Below are 19,534 nucleotides of genomic sequence, written 5' to 3' on the forward strand. Positions count from 1 at the left end.
TGTTTGTACTGTACATTTCTCCAAACCATAAATCCATTGAATTTGGATGCTTTTATGTAGCAAGCATGGTGAAACTTTACGCTCTGTTACGTTGCAGCAACACTGTGGTTAATATGTGGTTAGGTATAGGCACAAAAAGCAGTTGGTTATGGCTGAGAAGAGATCATGTTTTGGCTTAAAAAAACAAGTTTGAGTGCCACAGTCACAGCTGAAGAAGCCGTCAATGGTCTACAGCTTGAGATGTCACTCCCAGGGTGTCTACAGGTATATCTGATGCTTTTTAAGACTTGTTTAAGACACCTTTTAACCAAATTTAGGACAGATTTTTGGACAAATCATGTTCTACTTAGGCTTCACTCACTGTCACAATCAAGAAAGAGAAAGATGTATGAAAGAAATCAGATAAACTGTTTGTAATTTTTAAATTTAAGGCCTTATTCTTGCTACATTGAATTTAAGACATCTGCTCTCCTCTCCACGTAAAGATGACAAAGTCAGCTCACACAGTCCCTTTAGAAAGGTTAATATGATAATGTATGAAACGTGCTAATGTAACATATTCATGGTTTGCAGAAACGTACAATGCCAACATTTGCTTCTTGGCATAAAGACATATTTCACTGGCTGGATATCTGATGCATCAGAGGTGTCCATCCACAAGTAAGAAGTAATGAAGTAGCACATGAAAACTGACATCTCCCTGCCCTCCCTGTTTGATGCATTATAAGATGTATGAAACCAAACCTCGTGATGCACTCATGATTTGATTATGAACTCACTGGAGCCCAGATTAGTCGTTATTCAAATGGGTTGTTAAAAATGACCTCATCTGACACTTTAAAGGGGAAAACTGGGTCTTTGAAATTTGTTACAGCCGACAGGAAACATTCAGGGAAATATTTTTAATACAGCAAAATAAGGTAATTTCCCAGCCGACGATTTCAATAGCCGATAAAATGAAGTTATAGCCTACACTTTCTAGAGGTGTAATATACAATCAGGTTATGGCTTAATTACTTGTTATTGGTGTGGTCAGAAATCATGACACTCTTAATATAATATTGCACTCAAATATGACAATTACTTGGCAATTCTGGGTTCATAACTGTGAATAAGAGCAGGCCTGTTAAAGCAGTAAATAAAAGGAAAATAAGCGTATAAAGGAAACGACCTGTGTGGAGATAGTAGGTAAAATGTGCCACTGTAAAATCATGGGCTAATATATAATTTACCATATTGCCCAGAGTTAATATCTAGACATGTATAAGAGTATAGGCTACCACTTTGTTTTCGACCAATGCAGAGCCTTTCCCCACAGACATAGTAAGAGGTGTCACCTGGCTCTAAGGTGCAGAGCAGCCGGGGTGCACTCCTGGAGATCCCGTTCCTCTTCTTCAGGACGTTACTGATGATGTTACCGACCCCTCCCGATGCCTGCTGCCGCTGCTTCACGCTCGCCCTCGGCCTCCTGCCGGCGGCGGGGAGCCGCTCCTGCCTCATCGGGAATCACACCGTTCAGCCCGTCCAATCATCGCTTTGTCCCGGCTTTAATCATTCTCCTTGGGTGATCCAGAAATCATGCCGATGGCGACACCCGCAGCTGTTCCCACCGACACGTTACAAATTAATCGATTACACTGATTACCGTGTTTGAGAGCTCTTCCGGTGACAGCCCGTGTTTGCGACTCATCCCCTAAGAAACGTCAACCTTCCCTTTCTCACTCAGCGGAACAGAAACACCCAGAGATCTTCATCCAAGCGACTCAAGCCTCTGCATTAAATATGATTTAGCAGATGTCAAAAATAGCCCGTCGGTTTATGAGGACAAACGGTTCCTGCTGCTGCTGGTGCTCGGCAGTGCTGCTGATGCTGCACACCTCCTCATCCTCAGCCTCCTCCGGTTTGGCGTCACCGGGAGGAGGTGCAACACGGATGGAGGGATGCGGTAGGATGGGGAGACGCGTGGGGAGGAGATAGAGAGGGATGAGGTAATGGTGGAGGAGAGGGGAGAAAAAGAGAGCAGGGAGTGGGTTTTTGTTTCCTTCACCCACTGAGTGATCAGCTTTATAGCATTAACATAGAGGGATCATTTTCAAACAAGCTGCAGAATATAATCCACTCAAAATAAAATTAAAGGTCTGCAAAACATCTCCTGCAACATGTGGTTAATTTTTAAGTAAAGTATAGATGGACATTTTTTGTTTGTTTCTTGTTAAATTTGTACATTAATATAACGTGTACTTAAACTTATTTATCTATTTATTTCTGCTATTTTCCTCTCTCATTTATTAATTTATTATTTTATTATTTTTATTTTATTTTATTTATATGATTAAATTATCCTCAACTTGTAATTTATGATTTTCTTTCCCCTCTTATTTTTATCTATTTAATGATTCATTTGCCTCTCTAATTTATTAATTTATTATTTTTATTTTATTTCATTTTATTTTATTTATCTATATGATTAAATTATCCTCAACTTCTAATTTAAGATTTTCTTTCCCCTCTTATTTTTATCTATTTATTTGCCTCTTTAATTTACTAATTTATCATTTTTATTTTATTTTATTTATCTATTTAGTTATCTTTAATATCATACTCTTGGTGTGTGGAGCGGTGGTGGATTACATGTGTGTTAAATACTCAGCAGTCGTACCCAGATTTTGTTCTGGCGTCCTTTTCTTTTGTGTGTTTGTGCATGTACATGTACACATACTGGATGTGTGTATGTTTGTATATGTCTGTTTATTGTTGTTTAAATCAATAAAGATACTGTTGGAAAAAAGCAGCTGCTGCTTCTCACTAGTAAGGTAGATCCAGGTAAGATTCATTATCACATACTCCGAAAGACTTTAAAAAGAGAGACTGAGATTATTTCCCATCCTGCTCCTGGTGGAAAATATTACACCAAACCCCCTTTAAGAAATGTGACATATTAACATTTCCTCATGTGTCCGCAAAAACACATAACTCTAGAAATCCAAGATGAAAGGCGTGACATGTCGACAGTATTCTTGTCAATTCAACACCAATATAATCCATAAAGATAAACTGTACTTGGGTACAAACTTTACATTTTGGATTTTGTTGCCTCAGCTTGCTACCAGCCTCTGTTGGTTAGCTGCACTGTTTCAGTGGGGGAAGATTTCTCCCTAAAATACATGCTGGTTGGTGAAACACAGCTCCACCAGTTTCTCCTCCTTTCCCACAGCACAAGCGGACTGAGACTTGTTCATGGCATGAACATCTCCCTGGAGTCCCCTCCTTGTTTACTGTCTGCCTGGTTTACTGCTTGCTGTCTGGTGCTGGAGGGAGCACAGTTTTATGACCACCTTACACCAAATGATGGAGATCACAGGAGCGCACACCAACTGAGGTAAAACTTAATATTTTATTCCGACAGTGTACATTTGTCTGCAACAGTGAAGGCCAGCTATAAATCTGTATAAATCACAGAGGAGCAGAAGGACTGTAGTGTACAAAGGGGTACCTAGCACACAGAAAGGTGGAGCTGTGAACACTGCAGTCTGATTGGTCAGTAGAGGACGGTCACTCTGCTCAGGGCTGAGTTGTGTCTGGTTTTGAGGCTCATGTAACCACTGTTCATACTGTGGAGAGTTTTATTAGTAAACTCGTACTTGTACTCGTTGTCCTCCACTTATCCGGGTCCGGGTCGCGGGGGCAGCAGCCTCAGCAAAGAAGCCCAGACGGTCCTCTCCCCCGCCACTTCCGTCAGCTCTTCCGCGGGAACCCCGAGGCGTTCCCAGGCCAGCCGGGCGATGTAGTCCCTCCAGCGTGTTCTGGGGCGGCCCCGAGGTCTCCTCCCGGTTGGACATGCCCGAAACACCTCCCAAGGGAGGCGTCCGGAAGGCATCCTTACCAGATGCCCGAACCACCTCAACTGGCTCCTCTCGAGTTTATTAGTAAACTGTAACTATAAAATGAAAGGATGTTTTGCTGTCTCTCACAGCAGCTGGAGTCTGAGAAAAAATAACTTCATTCACTGTGCTGACCGCCGGTGACTTTTAAGGTGGAACGTTAACTTGTAATGTTACTCAATGTATGAGGTGACGATGTGAATCCATCAGCACACCTTAAATTTCACTGTGACAACTTCGACCATAACTCCACTTTTTTCAACCGGATTATGTGAACCTAGTCTTCACTCAAAAAAAAAAAAAAACATTGTGAAGTGTCATTCCTGTGGGCTACAGCAACACTAAACCCCTGAGCTTGCCTGAGAAGGACTAAATGCACAAAGCTGCTATTTTTAAATATCCGATGGAGAGAGACTCTCACTGCAGCCTGTTCTATTTTGTTCTGAAAATGTCGGTGTGCAGCCTCGTTCTGTGGACAATAAAGAAAGTGCAGACTGATAAAGGAGGAAATACAATGAGTGCTGGACGGAGCAGTGAGTGACAACAACCCGCCCACATTTAAGAGGACTGTTTGTGGTGGAAACTCTAGGGTCTAGGTACCATGACTGAAAGTGTTTGGTGGAAACGGTGCTTTTGACTGTTGTTTGGAATAAAAAAAGCAATTTGAATACTGAAACTTTGCCTCTGGAAACTTGTTAAGGGTGTTTTTTTTTAAACCAAACAATTACTTCAGCATACAGTAATGACATCTGAACTGAACTTACATGAAACTTGCTGATAATTATTTGGGGCCCATTATTTCAAGACTTCAGTCAAGATGCCAAAACATATCTTGGGATGAACATCATATTTATAGAAAAAGAGTCATCTAGTATCAAGAAAAGAAAAATAAAGACAGTGCTCAATCATTTCCAGTGGAGCCAGAGCCATGGCGATGCACCTATGGGTGCTTAATTCTCCTTACTCTGTCTTTAGATGGAAAACTCACACAAGAAATGTGACCTCAAAAACATATACTTTACCTATAAGCCACCGGACACAAATCAGCAGACTGCACTAGCCCTTAAATTTTAGGTACCACTGACTCTGCCTGGTCACCCACTTCACCAAAAATAGAGAGCAATTAAAGCAATGTTGTTTGCAAACTAAAATCGATGGTGCGTGACATTATGATTCAGCCTCACAGGTGCAGTAAGTGCTTCCTGAACGGAAAAGACATCCAGCTTTAATGATGTTCTCAATCAATATCTGCAAACAGCCTTGATGATGACGATAAAAAAGGCCTTGATGATAATGTTCCATAACCGACATGATAAATTATCTTGTCTCTAATGTTTCAACTGGACGAGTGCTGTAATAACTCTATTTTGTTTCCATCATGAAAATAAAGAGGTACTTACTCCATCTTTAGGCTACTGTAAAATGCACAGAGCTGTAATGTGGAGTAGCTGCAATTCCTTTGATAGAGGTCGATAATAGAGACACAGTAACACCCCTTTCAAGACAACAAACAATACGAAAAATGGTTAAACTAATTTGTATAAATGTTCACTGCACACAAAACCCTGACACATATTATGAAAATCCATATACTCAGTGCTTTAATGTCACTGTATTCTCCAAAAATGGTATTTAACAGATGGCCTGGCAGTTTCTTTCAGCAAACTTAGAGACAATTACATCATAACTTCCTGTTTCTTCGGAAGTCATAATCATGATGTGAACATGCTGACACCCGCAGCTGCTTGGCTAATCATAATACAATCAATGACTGTATTCATTGTTTAGCATTTTCTGTGTTTCAATGTGCAAAAATCACAGTGTCAGACGGTGAAGCATTTGTAGTTTGCAGTAGCCATGTTGAATCCACAGTGTGCTGCCTATACTGGAGATATTTGCACAGCCTGGCCTTAATCCCACATGTAAACACCTCATTACAATAAACCCCACATATTAGTGTATACTCTACCTCCTTGTGAGCATTCACGCTGCGTGTTAACAAGAAAACAACAGTCAACAATCAAAGCAAAATAACCACAGTAGACCTTCATCCTTCAATCATGCTTCATTCACTTTGTTAAATCATTTATCTTTTTTCAGCTCAATCGCCAGAAGCAAACATTGGCATTGTATGTTACTGCAAACCACAAATATGTCACATTTGCATGTTTCATATGTAGCGCATCAATGTTTATACAGTGTCGTTATGTATTCTGCTTTGGAGGGGATAGTGGATGTGGTTTGAGACCAACAAACAACAAAACCGCTTATGATTTAGTGAGTCATCACCATGTTTCCAGCAGCTTGTTAGACACTAAAGATGGGCATTTTGTAATAACTCATTGCTGTGTTTTCCAGTGGCTTCCTGGGCACAAAAATCATTTGTTTTTTACTGAGACATCGCTGCATTTCCCGGGCGGGATTGTGTCCCCAAACCAGGTCTTTTAAGCTGAAACATGATCTTTTCCTAACCACAACCAAGTGTTTTTGTTTCTAAACCAAACCACACATTAACTACAGTGCTGTTGAAACATAAACTTTCAACGTATCCGCTACATAATGACATGCAAATGTAACACAGGGTTTCCCTACACCTGGTTTTATTTGTGGCAGCCCGCCACAAATAAAACATCTGCCACCACGTTCTGATTTCCTATTTTTGGAGTTTGACCGTTCAGTGGCTACGCTGTTGGAATATATATAAATATTGCTCTGTTATGATTTGCTCCGTGCTTATGCAGTGCAGAGCGTACTCTAGGTACAGACGGAGCAGCAGAACACCAGGCTCAGTGAAAGTGAAACTTGACCATTCATTGTGCTGAGTCTAGCGGTGCTTTCACACATGCCCTGTTTGGTTCTTTTCAATCTAACTCAAGTTCGTTTGCCCCCTCAGTGCGGTTCGTTTGGGCAGGTGTGAACACAGCAATCACACTCAGGTGTGCACCAGAACAACAACACTAAGACCTTCTTGAAGAGGTGGTCTCAGTCCGGTTACAAACGAACTCTGGTGCGGTTCATTTGTGGTGAGAAGGTGTTCCGACCTGGATGTGAACCAACTGCAGTCACATGACACATTGTTTGGGTTAAACATGAGCATGTTACAGTCCTGGAGGATTATTAATGTGCACCTCCTCCTGTACTGCCTTAATATGCACATTCAGCACATCCAATGCATCAAAACATTGTTTTCTAGTTGGAGCCGCGCCTCGTTTTCAAACTGTATGGTTTGACTAAAATGAACAATGACAGCAATATAGTCCACGATGAGCAGCGCTAAAATCAACCTGCGTAGTTGTCCCTCCATTGTGACATTAGAAAGTGTCACATTTATCTTGCAAGTGTACTCTTCTTCAACGTTTGCTTTACTTCCTGGATTTTTCCCGCATGGAAATTCTGACCAATCAAGAGCAGCTTTCTCACACAAGGCATTTGATCTGGTCCGCTTGTAAATGCTGCCGTGAAAACACGAACCAACTCTAGGCAATTATACAACTTTGGAACAAAATTAGTCCATGATTCGGACCAAAGGAGACGACTCTAGGTCTGAAAGCAGCCTAAAATTTTGCCTGATCTGATCTGATTCTAATTCTGTGGGAAACACTGTAACGTATCAGTGGTTTGCAGATACATACACGCCAACATATTTTCTGGTGATTGGGTTGCTTTTTTCTTCTTATCGAGAAAGATACAGCAACAATCACCCACAAAAACTGAACCACTCCAAGCACCTGTAGAGAGAATCCTTTGTGCTTTCATTATGAGAACAGGCTGTTTAAGTAACATTATATAATCCACTCTAATACATTGACATCATAGATTCAGCCCCATTATTCTCCCAAATTCTAACCAAGTTCCTGATTGGTATAATCCACATATTTACTCTGGTGTATAGTATTCACAGGTTTAATCCATAATCTATTCCCTGGAAAAAAATTACCTTTGTAAACTATGTTTCCAAATGTCTCTGACATAAGAGAAGAGTCCAACTGAGATTATTTTACAGGCTGTTTTGGAGTAGAAGGGCCAGCAGACTGGGATATGACAATGACCAAATGATTTCCCCATAGTCATGTGCTTTGAGTCCACTGTATGTCACATGCCATTATGTAAATTCGAGGGCTATTTTCATACTACGTGTGATATGACAGCTGGGACAGGGTCCTGTGTAGTGTATAAACCTGTAAATCTACAGTACCTTGAATAAGCATTCACCCTTCTTGAAATGCTGTACTTTGTTATTGAAGTTATTTCCAAATGTTTTTACTCTGGATTATGAGCAAGTGATAGTTTGTAAAGCACCTCATCGTGTCAAAGATTTGTAGAAACACATCAAACATAAAAATGTTATTATATATTACGCAGCACTAAACTCCAAAATTGGATTTCACAGGAAACTAATTTGATCAGACGAAACAAACTTTTGGTTTATGAGACTATTTTGCTCCTGTAAACATGAATTGATCTTGTAGTTGTCCTATTTTAGATAAAGGCTTCAGTTTCCCATCAAACGGGGCTGTCTGACAGCAAGGTAAAGCAGTGACAATATTCTAAATGTAGCGTACACTTTAACTGGTATATATATATATATATATATACACACGTTTTGCTGCCGCCCCTGTCCACAGCAGTACATTGCTTCTGTGGCGGTACTCCTGTCTGCTTCTCCAAACTGGGGGCATGCCAGCTGCAGTCTACTGACATTCATACACTGACAATGACTAAGTAGCTCACACAACCCCACTTCAAAGAATCCGAGCTACCCTTTAAAAAGAAAGGAATAAATGTGTATCCTTACGTCGTTTCTGTGAGACAGCCTGAAGGCAAGCTGTGATGATGTCGTAGTTCTTCTGCAGTTTGTGGTAAAGTCGGTCTCGTCTCTTCAGCTGGCGGAGCAGCTTGGCCGACTGCAGGCCTGTACGATATTTGACCTCCTGGATGATTGAACGCAGCTCCTCTGGGGCTGAAAAAGCATAAGGAACAAGGTTTAATCAAGGCTGCTGTAACATTAATGTAAATCAGGCTTTCCTGTTGTGTGGTGGGCAAACAGTGGAGTTTCCTGCATTTTTGGATGAAACTAAATCAAAAGTAAGTGTCTAAAACAAGTTGGAAATCCATTTTTCCACTCAGAAATCCCACATTAACCAACTAAACCACCAGATAAACCTATCAATCATTTATAGGCTCACAGGATTATTTTCTTATAATGAACACTGTCTCAAAAATCCACAAATAAGTGTAACTAATTACATGTGCCAAGTGACATTTGACAGCCAACTTTCCTCTCTATGAAAAGGTGCAAGTCAAAAAAATATTTGTGATTCACATATTAGCTCAGGAGATTTGTGCAAAAGTATTGTGAAAGAATCTGTTCGGAAATTAGGTTCCTTGATGAAATATACATCCGTTTCAGAGTCAAATATTAATTTGGGGCTGTCTAAACTGTGATATATTCTAAATAAGATCACGTGATTTGTGCACTCTGTCAGATCGGAATATCACAGTCAATTGTCTGTTTTCCATGCTGCAGGCTAAGATGAAATGAAAACCAGACACTGTCCCACATAAACAAACCCTCCACCCATTTATGGAGACAAAATGTTTTAGGCTGCAGATGATCTGATTTTCAGCTGAAGGTGACACAGATCTGAGACATAAACAGAGCTGTGGGACAGAGCTCATTGTTGTTTTTGTTATTTTGCTTTAACTAAAAAGGTGTGAATGATGTTAACAATCTGTTTTCTCTGGGATAAATTTAAAAGGGAAATTTTGGTTTATTTCAACCTGTCTCCTATCATCATAAATTTGTTTCAAGTGACTAGTGACATAGAAATAATAGTTAGCATGTTAGCCGTTAGCCTAGATACAGCCAGGGCCCATAGTAGCGTCAGACCTGTTAAAACGTAAGTGAACGGGCAACCTTCAAGTGCAAAGTTAGTCCACTAAACACCGGTGTGCTGCCATGTTTGTTTATCCCTCTAGCTCTGCTTTCAAAAGCGCAGCCGAAATATCGCGAGAATAAGCAGCGATCTCATAGCGTGCCTGAACAAGCAGCAACAGCTGGAAGGCAGAACCGGACAGTAGCCTGAAAAGTTCATTCATTTATTTTATGAAAGATTTATAGAATAATGGCTGACTTTTTGCCAGACTTCGACTTTGTGGAGGAGGAATTTGATTTTGCAGAGTTTGATGGCCGCAATTTGAGCCAGAATACACTGACAAAGAGCTTCGTGAAATTGAAGAACGGAGGAGGAGAGAGAGAGAGAGGCGCAACAGGTAGAGGACGAGAGAGGAGGAATGGCTGCTGCAAGGCTGCGTAGCTCTGGAGATTGGTGGTGTACCTGTCAATGCTGTGCCCCAGTGCCCACAGAAGAGGAATGCCTCTGTTGCAAGGAATGGGACCGGTTGCAGCCTTATTTTCAAGGTCTGGATGTGACCGAGGACGAGACACCTCCACCTGGAGTAGTATCCAGCTGGGTTTTATCTAGAGCTCGCGAGATATATTTCGGCCGCACTTTGGAAAGCAGAGCTAAATGGTAAACAAACATGGCAGCACACTGGTAAGGTAAGACAACACATTTACATGTCGTTTTCTATATGTTCTCTGACATTTATCCTAACGATATGAGGCGGACTTTGTGGAAAAAAAAGCTTGTTTAGTGGACTAACTTTGCACTTGAAGGTTGCCCGTTCACTTACGTTTTAACAGGTCTGAACCTACGGCTGTATCTAGGCTAACAGCTAACATGCTAACTATTATTTCTATGCCACTAGTCACTTGAAACAAATTTAGGACGATAGGAGACGGGTTGAAATAAACTGAAATTTCCCTTTAATCAAAGAGCAGATGATTCAAACTTTACAACAGAACAGCATGAAAACTAACAACAGAAACAGCAACAACAACAGGGCTGCAATTATTATTTTCATTGTTGATTAATTTTTCCAAACTAATCAATTCGTTATTTGGTTTATAAAATGTCAGAAAATGGTGAAACATGTCAATCAAAATTTCCCAAAACACAAAGTGACGTCCTCAAATGTCTTGTTTTGTTCACAACCCAAAGATATTCAGTTTACTGTCATAGAGGAGTAAAAACAAACTAGAAAACATTCACATTTAAGAAGCTGGAATCAAAGAATTTTGACTTTTTTTCTCCTTTAACTGATCAATCAATCATTAAATTAGTTGCCAATTAAACAGATATTAACAACTAACTGATTAATCGTTGCAGCTTCAGATAACGAATAAAAAATACACTTTGCAGCAAAACTGTGATCCACAACAAATGAGGCACTCTGGACTAAACTGAAAATAAAATATTATATCTCTGTATTTTGACACATTATTGTTGCTCTCACAAAAGTCACTGGACAGAAAATGAATCAATTATATTTTATGTTAATCCTGTGGTTGTTGTTTCAAGTGAAAATACCAAATACTTTCTTATTTAAGCTTCAAGAAATTGAAGATGTGCTGCTTTTCTTTATTTTATATTACTGTATATTTGAATAATAATCAAAGATGAGGGTCTAATAGACAAAAACATTATAAATTAATAAGAATATTCTAACTGTAGCTAAGCCACAGTGCTGGATTTAAATTGTGGTTTCCTCTGATTCACCTGTTCGTTCAAACCCAACATATCAAACACATCACCAAAACAGCCTTCTTCCATCTCAGAAACATATTCCGTCTCCGTCCATCGCTCTCCTTTGCTGCTGCAGAAACTCTCATTCACACATTTATCACTTCCACACTTGACTACTACGACAGTCTCCTCTACGGTTCATCATCCAAGACACTGACGAAACAGTATATCCAGAACTCAGCTGCTCGTCTTCTCACACACTCTCACACCCGTGACCACATCACCCCGTCCCTCATAACCTCCACTGGCTCCCCATCCCCCAGCGTATCCATTCCAAACTCCTCATCATGACCCCTAAAGCCCTCCACAACATGGCTCCCCCCTGACTATCTGAGCTCCTCCACCGGCACACCGTCTGAAAATAGACATAGTTGTATTTCTATATCAATATCAATAATGCTAATCTTTTCATCTACATGTCCACCTTCCCTGGAGGATGACTTTCCATATAACCACTCCTCGACTAGGAGGTCAAAGATCATGATCACCTACAGACACAGAGGTCCAGGAGGTGACAGGATCTCCCTCAAGGACACTAAGCAGACCACTAAAAGGGTGCTTGTCATTACGCAAACTTATGCTTCCTCTCTCCTCCTGTGACGCCCTCCGCCATCATGGAGGATCTTCCAGTCCCTTAAATGCACCTTAAGGAGACAAGTGAGGAGAGAGGAGGCACAGGTGTACTATATCCTATGCATCTCTTTCTTGCATCTCACTCACAGCCTTACTGGGAGGAGCTTAAAGGGAAATTTCGGTTTATTTCAACCTGTCTCCTATCGTCCTAAATTTGTTTCAAGTGACTAGAGACATAAAAACAATAGTTAGCATGTTAGCCGTTAGACCAAAATTTCCCTTTAAACGCAAGCAAGAGACGTGAGTGAGGGAAGCAAGGAGACACGTTAACATAATAACTAATTAAACCACACTGCTGACCAGTCACCACATTCAAACGTTTACCAAAGGCAACCCAAACTTCACCCACCATGGGGCCATTAATCCCTGACTAAAACCCATTAGAAGTATTCACATGCTGTAGCTGTTCTTTGAGGCATTATCAGAGCGTTTCCTCTTCCTGAGTGGCGGCCCTCCGCATTGTTTAACTTGACCGAGCCTCACATGTGCAGAGGGCAAACACTGAGCTCACAGGCCCCGGCTGTGTTTACCATAGGATTCCACTTTAACAGAGGACACAATGGCAGTGTGGCACTCACAGCAACATGCCTGTCAAGACTCTGAGGCAACACTGTGGGGCACAAACTGACAAGTAGTAAAAGAGATGTCAACACACTCGTCAGCCTCTCTGTGTGTGAGTGTGTGTGTGTGTGTGTGTGTGTGTGTGAGAATGTGAAGGCCTGCACACTGTGAGGACACCTGTAAAACGTGTGTCTGCTCTGCAGCCAGTTTGACTTCTGTTATCTGATTAAAGTGAACTCTTGTTGACGTACCAGGTACATATCTTGATAAACCAGTTACTAAAAAATGCACCATTCATTACAGACTCATGTCACTGAATGAATTAAAATAACTACAGTGCATTCACTGTTTGCTGTCTGTCTCTGACCCGAAGGTTAAAAAACCACTGCTTTAATTTACAGCTGGCTCATATGTGGAAGTAAATTAAATGGATGGATAATTTATTACCACAATGGCGACCAGGAGGCTATTTACAATTATTAAATATATTTCTAGACATGCAACAGCCTAAATTAAATGGATCAGGTGACCAATGCACATTAAATACAGTTTCCTTGTGATTAAGGTCAATGTTACAGTCATGGCTCCTTTGTACCAAGTGCAATTAATATATTGAGCTAACAGCGCAAAAATATACCTCCGTGCTGAGGGATGTTATTATTTAAATTGTATAAACGATTGCAAATATATTGCTGTAATCTTAATGATTTGCAGGTTTTTTATGGATTAGCCAGTCACTTTAATACAAATTAGATTGTCATATATGGAGGACCAAATCTGCAATAATAATAAAGAAATAAATGACTCAATAAAAAAATGTATTTATTTGTTTGACAGATTATTTATCTCTCTTTATTTCTTTTCATATTTAATTATTTCCCAATTCAGCGTTACCTCTTTACATGTGAATAACACATTTACTGAATTTATTTAATTTGCATTAAATTTATTTAGTTTTCTATTTCTGTGCATATTTATCCATTTATTATTTATCATTAAAATAAATAAATAAATATGTGCAGAAATAGAAAACTAAATAAATTAAATCAAATTTATTTAATTTTCATTTAATGTATTTAGTTTTCTATTTCTGTGCATATTTATTTCATCATTTGTTTATTCCTGTATTTATTATTAAATTAAATAAATATGCACAAAAATAGAATACTAAATAAACTGAATGAAAATTAAATAAATTCAATAAATTTGTTTATTCAAATGTAAAGAGATAAAACTGAACTGGGAAATAATTAAATATGGAAAAAAATGAATAGAGAAATAAATAATCAGTCAAATAATTAAAAAAATCTATCTCTGTGCATATTTATTATTTTCAAAATAAACCTGCATATTTATAAATAACTGAGACTTTTAATTCTCAATTTCTTTTTTCATTATTTCAATTAAATGCAGGTTTATTTTTTAATTAATATGCGCAGAAATAGAAAACTAAATAAGTTAAATGAAAATTAAATAAATTCAGTAAATTTGTTTATTCACATGTAAAGAGGTAAAACTGAATTGGGAAATAATAAAATGAAAAAAATGAATAAATAAATAATCTGTCAAATAAATACATATTTTCTACCTGTGCATATTTATTATTTTCAAAATAAACCTGCATGAGATGATTGAGAATTTTACTACTTTCAATTATTTCCTTTTTATTATGGCAGATTTGGTCCTCCATAATCAGAAAGTATTTTAAACAAACTTTCAAAAGTATGTCTCATGTATTAGACCAATATAAACTTCACAGGTAAAGTTTAAATATCAAAAATAACATATAATTACTGCCATCTTTGAGCTGACAGATACATTGAAACCCAACATCATATTAAAAAAAAGCCCTAAAAATATGGATAATGAAGCTGTCCTTTGTAATTTAAATACTTTTTATTTATTGCAATCAGGTCAGCTACATTTATTTGACCAGTTTGGGTTTTTCTGCTCTATCTGAGGGTCTTGTACAGACTGTAAAGAGCCAACTTTGTGATTTATTATGAATAAACCTGACTTTGCCAGATGCCAAAGGAGGAAGCAGGACCTGTCCACGCCCCTGGGCACAAACACCCACGCCCACACCCCTCACCTTTCTGGGCCAGGTAATTCATCTGATGCCTCCTGGTGTGCTTCTCTTGGAGCTCCTGGAGGAAGCTGGACCCGGAGTTACTGCGGCCCAGGAAAGCATCAGAGCTGGACGCCTCGGTGGAGCTGTCCAGGCTGTCCAGATTCCTCCTGCTGCCTCCACTGTACGTCTCATACAGCTCCACCAGCAGACAATCCACTATGGAAGTCCTCAGGGATTTAACTCCATCTCCCTGGGACTCTGAGTCACTGTCACCGGCTGTGCTGGTCCTGAGAGCGGCGGTAACGGTGGAGCCGAGGACCTGCTGTCCCGGAGGTGATGATGTGTCACTAGGTGACTCGGCGGTGCTCGTCCACCGCTGAAAGCCGGAGAAATCATCCTGGGGGGAGGCGACGGAGTTGACAAAAACGCCGCTCTCGTCTTCGGAACACACGCCGCCAACGTCGCATATGTCAACTTCCAAAAGTTCGCTCCCGTTTAATTTCACCTCCGACGCCATTTTTTTTTCTTTAACGCTAAATTACCTCTGTGCCCCTGTTGTAGCTCCTCTATGAGTGAGCTGTCATTTTTCCAGACATCTTGTCAGAAGTTGGAAAGTTTTCTTTGAGCGTCTCGAGGAGGATAGAGTTCCTGGAGCACTCCATTCCTCACCTCAGAGAAGGTGGACTCCCGTCTGACAGCTTGTAGTTTCCTTCCTGAACGTTCTCCTGCCCCCCCTCCAGGAGTGAACAATGGGCCGGCCCACTCTCTGGATACATTTCTCAACGGCTGCCAAACTTTCCTCAGGTCGCGCGACAGGTGTTGGAAGAATTGACCAATCACGGAGGAGGCAAAAGTATATCGACCAATCCGGTGCTTTGTTGTAGTTGTACTCTAGGAAGTCGTTGACATTAGCGGTATTTAACTATATTTAATGAAGTAAACAACGGAAAATTACACAAAATGACAATAAAATCGCACTGTAAATGATTTTTATTTATTTATTTACTTTCTTCTTCATGTATTTCTGCACACAGACGTGTAAAATAACAACACAAAAGACACACAGGCATATTGGTATGATGTGTGTTGACCCTGTTGAGTGGCATTTTGCGTGTTTGTTAGTGTGTTGTGTGTGTGTGTGTGTGTGTGTGTTGATGTAGTTAAAAAAAGGAGGAATGAGTTAGAGCAAGAGTCACAGGTGAAAATAGATTAAGCAAAGAGAAAAGGAGACAGAAAAATAAGTTTTAACGAGAAAAATAAATAAAAAATATAATAATAATCTTAAAAATCTCTCTCTTGGTGGTTGTTGAATGCACATTGGTATACACTGGATGTAAATCAGATGGCAGTGGTGACAGTAGTCGCATTTAGATCTTTTTATTAAAAATACCACAGTGTAGGTATACTCTGCTACAAGTAAAAGTCCTGCATTCAATATCTTATGTAAAAGTAAAGTACAAAAGTAAGGGTAGAGTGCAATAAAAGCCAGGCTGCACTGCCGAAGAGGGTACAAAAAAGGGCTCTCAACTTTATTTATATAGCACCTTTCATACAAACATGCAGCCCAAATTCCTTCACATGGCAAAACTGGAGTGACACAGACACAAGACAATAAAATATTAAAAATCCAACTGACGCAAGATGATTAAAACTTCACAGAATAAAAACAGAGTAAATGAATAAATAAAATTGAGAGATAAAAAAGGTTTAAAAAAATTGTTAAATCCTAAAAATCAAGACTGTAATGTTACTCCACATTAAAAGGCCAGATTTAAAATATAGATTTTTAATTTACTTTCATGGGACACATGAGGAACATTTTATAAGTAAAGCAGTGGAGGACCGTGGTGATCTTGCTGGAGCATAAAATGATAGAAAATCTTTGATGTGTGGAGGCATGAGGTCATTTAAAGCTTTACAAACAAGTAAAATAATTATGAGATGAATTCTTAAAGGCACAGGGAGCTAGTGTGATCAGTTCAGGATCATTTCCACATACTGCACCCCTCTGCAACTCCATCTCTTCAGAGCAGGACACATATATAACATCCACTCCATGATTTGCTCCCACAGACCAGAGCTGACAATACAAACAGACAGTTACAGAGCAGCAACAACGTTACACACATGCAGTGCAAAAAAAAAAAAAAAAAAAAAAGCAGCAACTCTAAGAGATATCTAGCTGAAGTTTTTGGGGTTCTTCTGTTGTATATTGTTATTTTTATTACATTTTAAATTTATGCACAGTTGTATGTAAGTGTATCATGTCTATTTGAGTATGAACGTTAATAGGCCGCATAAGTATTAGCATTATATTATAATTAAAGCATCAAAAGCTAGCACTCATTATGACTCAATTACTTATTATGCAGAGTTGCCCATCCCTGAATAATTTATAATGTTGGATTATAATTCATTTCAGTGGTTGAATGTAACAAAGTACATGTACTGATGTATAAATGTCTTCATCACAGCTTCAGCACTTGGTCAGGCCCGCCCTCAGAGGGGGTCAAAGGCTACAGATGACCCCAGCCCAAGGCCAAGGGAAGGCCCTTGAAAAGGTCTATGATTGACCTTTAAATTGGATCATGTACAGTTTACTTACTGACTTGTATCAACGACAAAAGTTATAAGTATTTACATGATAAATTCATGCTTTTTTTATCATTAAAACACATTTCAACATGCCATCTGACACTCCCACCCCCGCAGGTATTGTGAAATGGTGCGGCCCATCTGACAGCAGGGGTTAGATCAGGATTTCATACCTTGCAGTAATTTCTTCAGTCAGTTTTTGATTTTACTTTACTGTAATCATTCATTGGAGGGCATTTTTTTGGAGAAAAAAAAATACATTTGGAAATATGATTGACTGGACTATAATTGCAGGAAGTAAAAAATTTGCACAATGGTATGTGTAGTGAGGGGTGTAAGGGTTAGGGGATGATAACTACTTTTTGAAATCAATAAAAATGGCAATATCTCAGAAAGTAAATGGTGCCTTGTCTTAAAACGTGCAGGGTGTGTCTAGTTCTTCCTGGTGCACCTCTGTGCACAATTTGGTCCCCCTGGTGGCTTTCCTTGGTATTGAGTTTGAAAATTTTGAATGGCTATATCACTGAAACTAAGTGGTGCCTTCTCATAGGCTTTGGTGGGCTGTAGATGTTGAGTGTAGAGGATTTGTAGCGACACCATCAACCAAGAGCAATTGGCTTTGGAAGAAGATAAAGAACCCCAACTGGTCTGCAACATGTCCAACATGTGGGGTAAAAGTGGAGGGGGGCACACCTGGGACACCAGGTGTTGTAGTGGAGCCCTCTGGAGGTGTCATGGGTCTATCATCGAAAACACCAATGAAGCAGGGTGCCTACCTGATGACCTTGATGAAGTGATTACCACAAATAGCTCAGCCATCACGTGCCAGCTACGAAATTCATTTAGTCATGTAGACATGGTCAAGACGACCTGCTGAAGTTCAAACGAAGAATCAGAATGATGAAGAAAGGTGATTTAAGTGACTTTGAACGTGGCATGGTTGTTGGTGCCAGACGGGCTGGTCTGAGTATTTACTGGGATTTTCAGCACAACCATCTCTAGGGTTTACAGAGGATGGTCCCAAAAAGAGAAAATATCCAGTGAGCCAAAATGCCTTGTTGATGCCAGAGGTCAGAGGAGAATGGCCAGACTGGTTCAAGATGATAGAAAGGCAACAGGAAGTCAAATAAGCACTGGTTCCAACCAAGGTGTGCAGAAGACCATCTCTGAAGCAACAACACCTTGTCCAACCTTGAAGCAGATGGGCTACAGCAGCAGAAGACCACACCAGGTGCCACTCCTGTCAGCTAACAACAGGAAACTGAGGCTACAGTTCACACAGGCTCACCAAAACTGGACAATAGAAGATTGGAAAAACATTGCCTGGTCTGATGAGTCTGGATTTCTGCTGCCACATTCAGATGGTAGGGTCAGAATTTGGCGTCATGGATCCATCCTGCCTTGTATCAACGGTTCAGGCTGCTGCTGGTGGTGTAATGGTGTGGGGGAGATTTTCTTAGTATCAACTGAGCATGGTTTAAACACCACAGCCTACCTGAGTATTGTTGCTGACCGTGTCCATCCCTTTATGACCACAGTGTCCCCATCTTCTGATGGCTACTTCCAGCAGGATAACGCACCATGTCACAAAGCTCACATCATCTCAAACATGACAATGAGTTCACTGTACTCCAATGGCCTCCACAGTCACCAGATCTCAGTCCAATAGAGCACCTTTGGGATGTGCTGGAACGGGAGATTCACATCATGGATGTGCAACCGACAAATCTGCAGCAACTGTGTGATGTCATCATGTTTTGTGACATACACTTGTAGGTGCATTGTGTTCCTATCTAAGGTAACTGTAGCTTTTGGCCAGGAGCAGATACCACCAGGTGGTACCCAGCTGTCACTGTGTGTTTGGACCCTCAACCACAACACACTCTAGTTGGAGGGCCGTCATTGATTGGCCAAATCACTGCCTATCTGCTCCTGGCCTCCAGCTTTCCTCCTCTCTCTTACTCCACTACCAACAGGAGGCTCGTTCAGCCTCCTCCCCCATCTTGCGAGCAGCTTGTTTTTTGCTCCTTTCGTCAAGGCCCAGAGCTGACAGTAATAGCCATGCTGACTTCTGGGAAACCAGAAACCTCTGCATCCGATCTCCACTGGGAAGAGCCACGCCTGCCAACCCCTGTCCTTAAAAT

At 40.2% G+C, this 19,534-nt stretch overlaps 1 protein-coding gene across 4 annotated transcripts in view; it reads right to left on the reverse strand.

Moving 5' to 3' along the window:
• Positions 1-15,682, reverse strand: part of tbc1d30 (TBC1 domain family, member 30) — a 39,830-nt gene extending 24,148 nt beyond the window's left edge. Inside the window, exons 1-2 of one of the 4 annotated variants that reach the window (XM_033614194.2) lie at positions 14,817-15,682; positions 8,677-8,841 (exon numbers count right to left, since the gene is read on the reverse strand). In XM_033614194.2, coding sequence (XP_033470085.1) covers positions 8,677-8,841; positions 14,817-15,312 — 661 coding nt within the window. In that variant the 5' untranslated portion in view covers positions 15,313-15,682. Of the gene's footprint in view, positions 1-1,337; positions 1,931-8,676; positions 8,842-14,816 lie in introns of those variants that run through there. The other 3 variants (XM_033614195.2, XM_033614198.2, XM_033614200.2) reach the window with 3 other exon arrangements.
• Between the last annotated feature and the right edge of the window lie 3,852 nt (positions 15,683-19,534).

Source organism: Epinephelus lanceolatus, chromosome 23, assembly GCF_041903045.1.
Source record: "Epinephelus lanceolatus isolate andai-2023 chromosome 23, ASM4190304v1, whole genome shotgun sequence".
NCBI lineage: Eukaryota > Metazoa > Chordata > Actinopteri > Perciformes > Serranidae > Epinephelus > Epinephelus lanceolatus.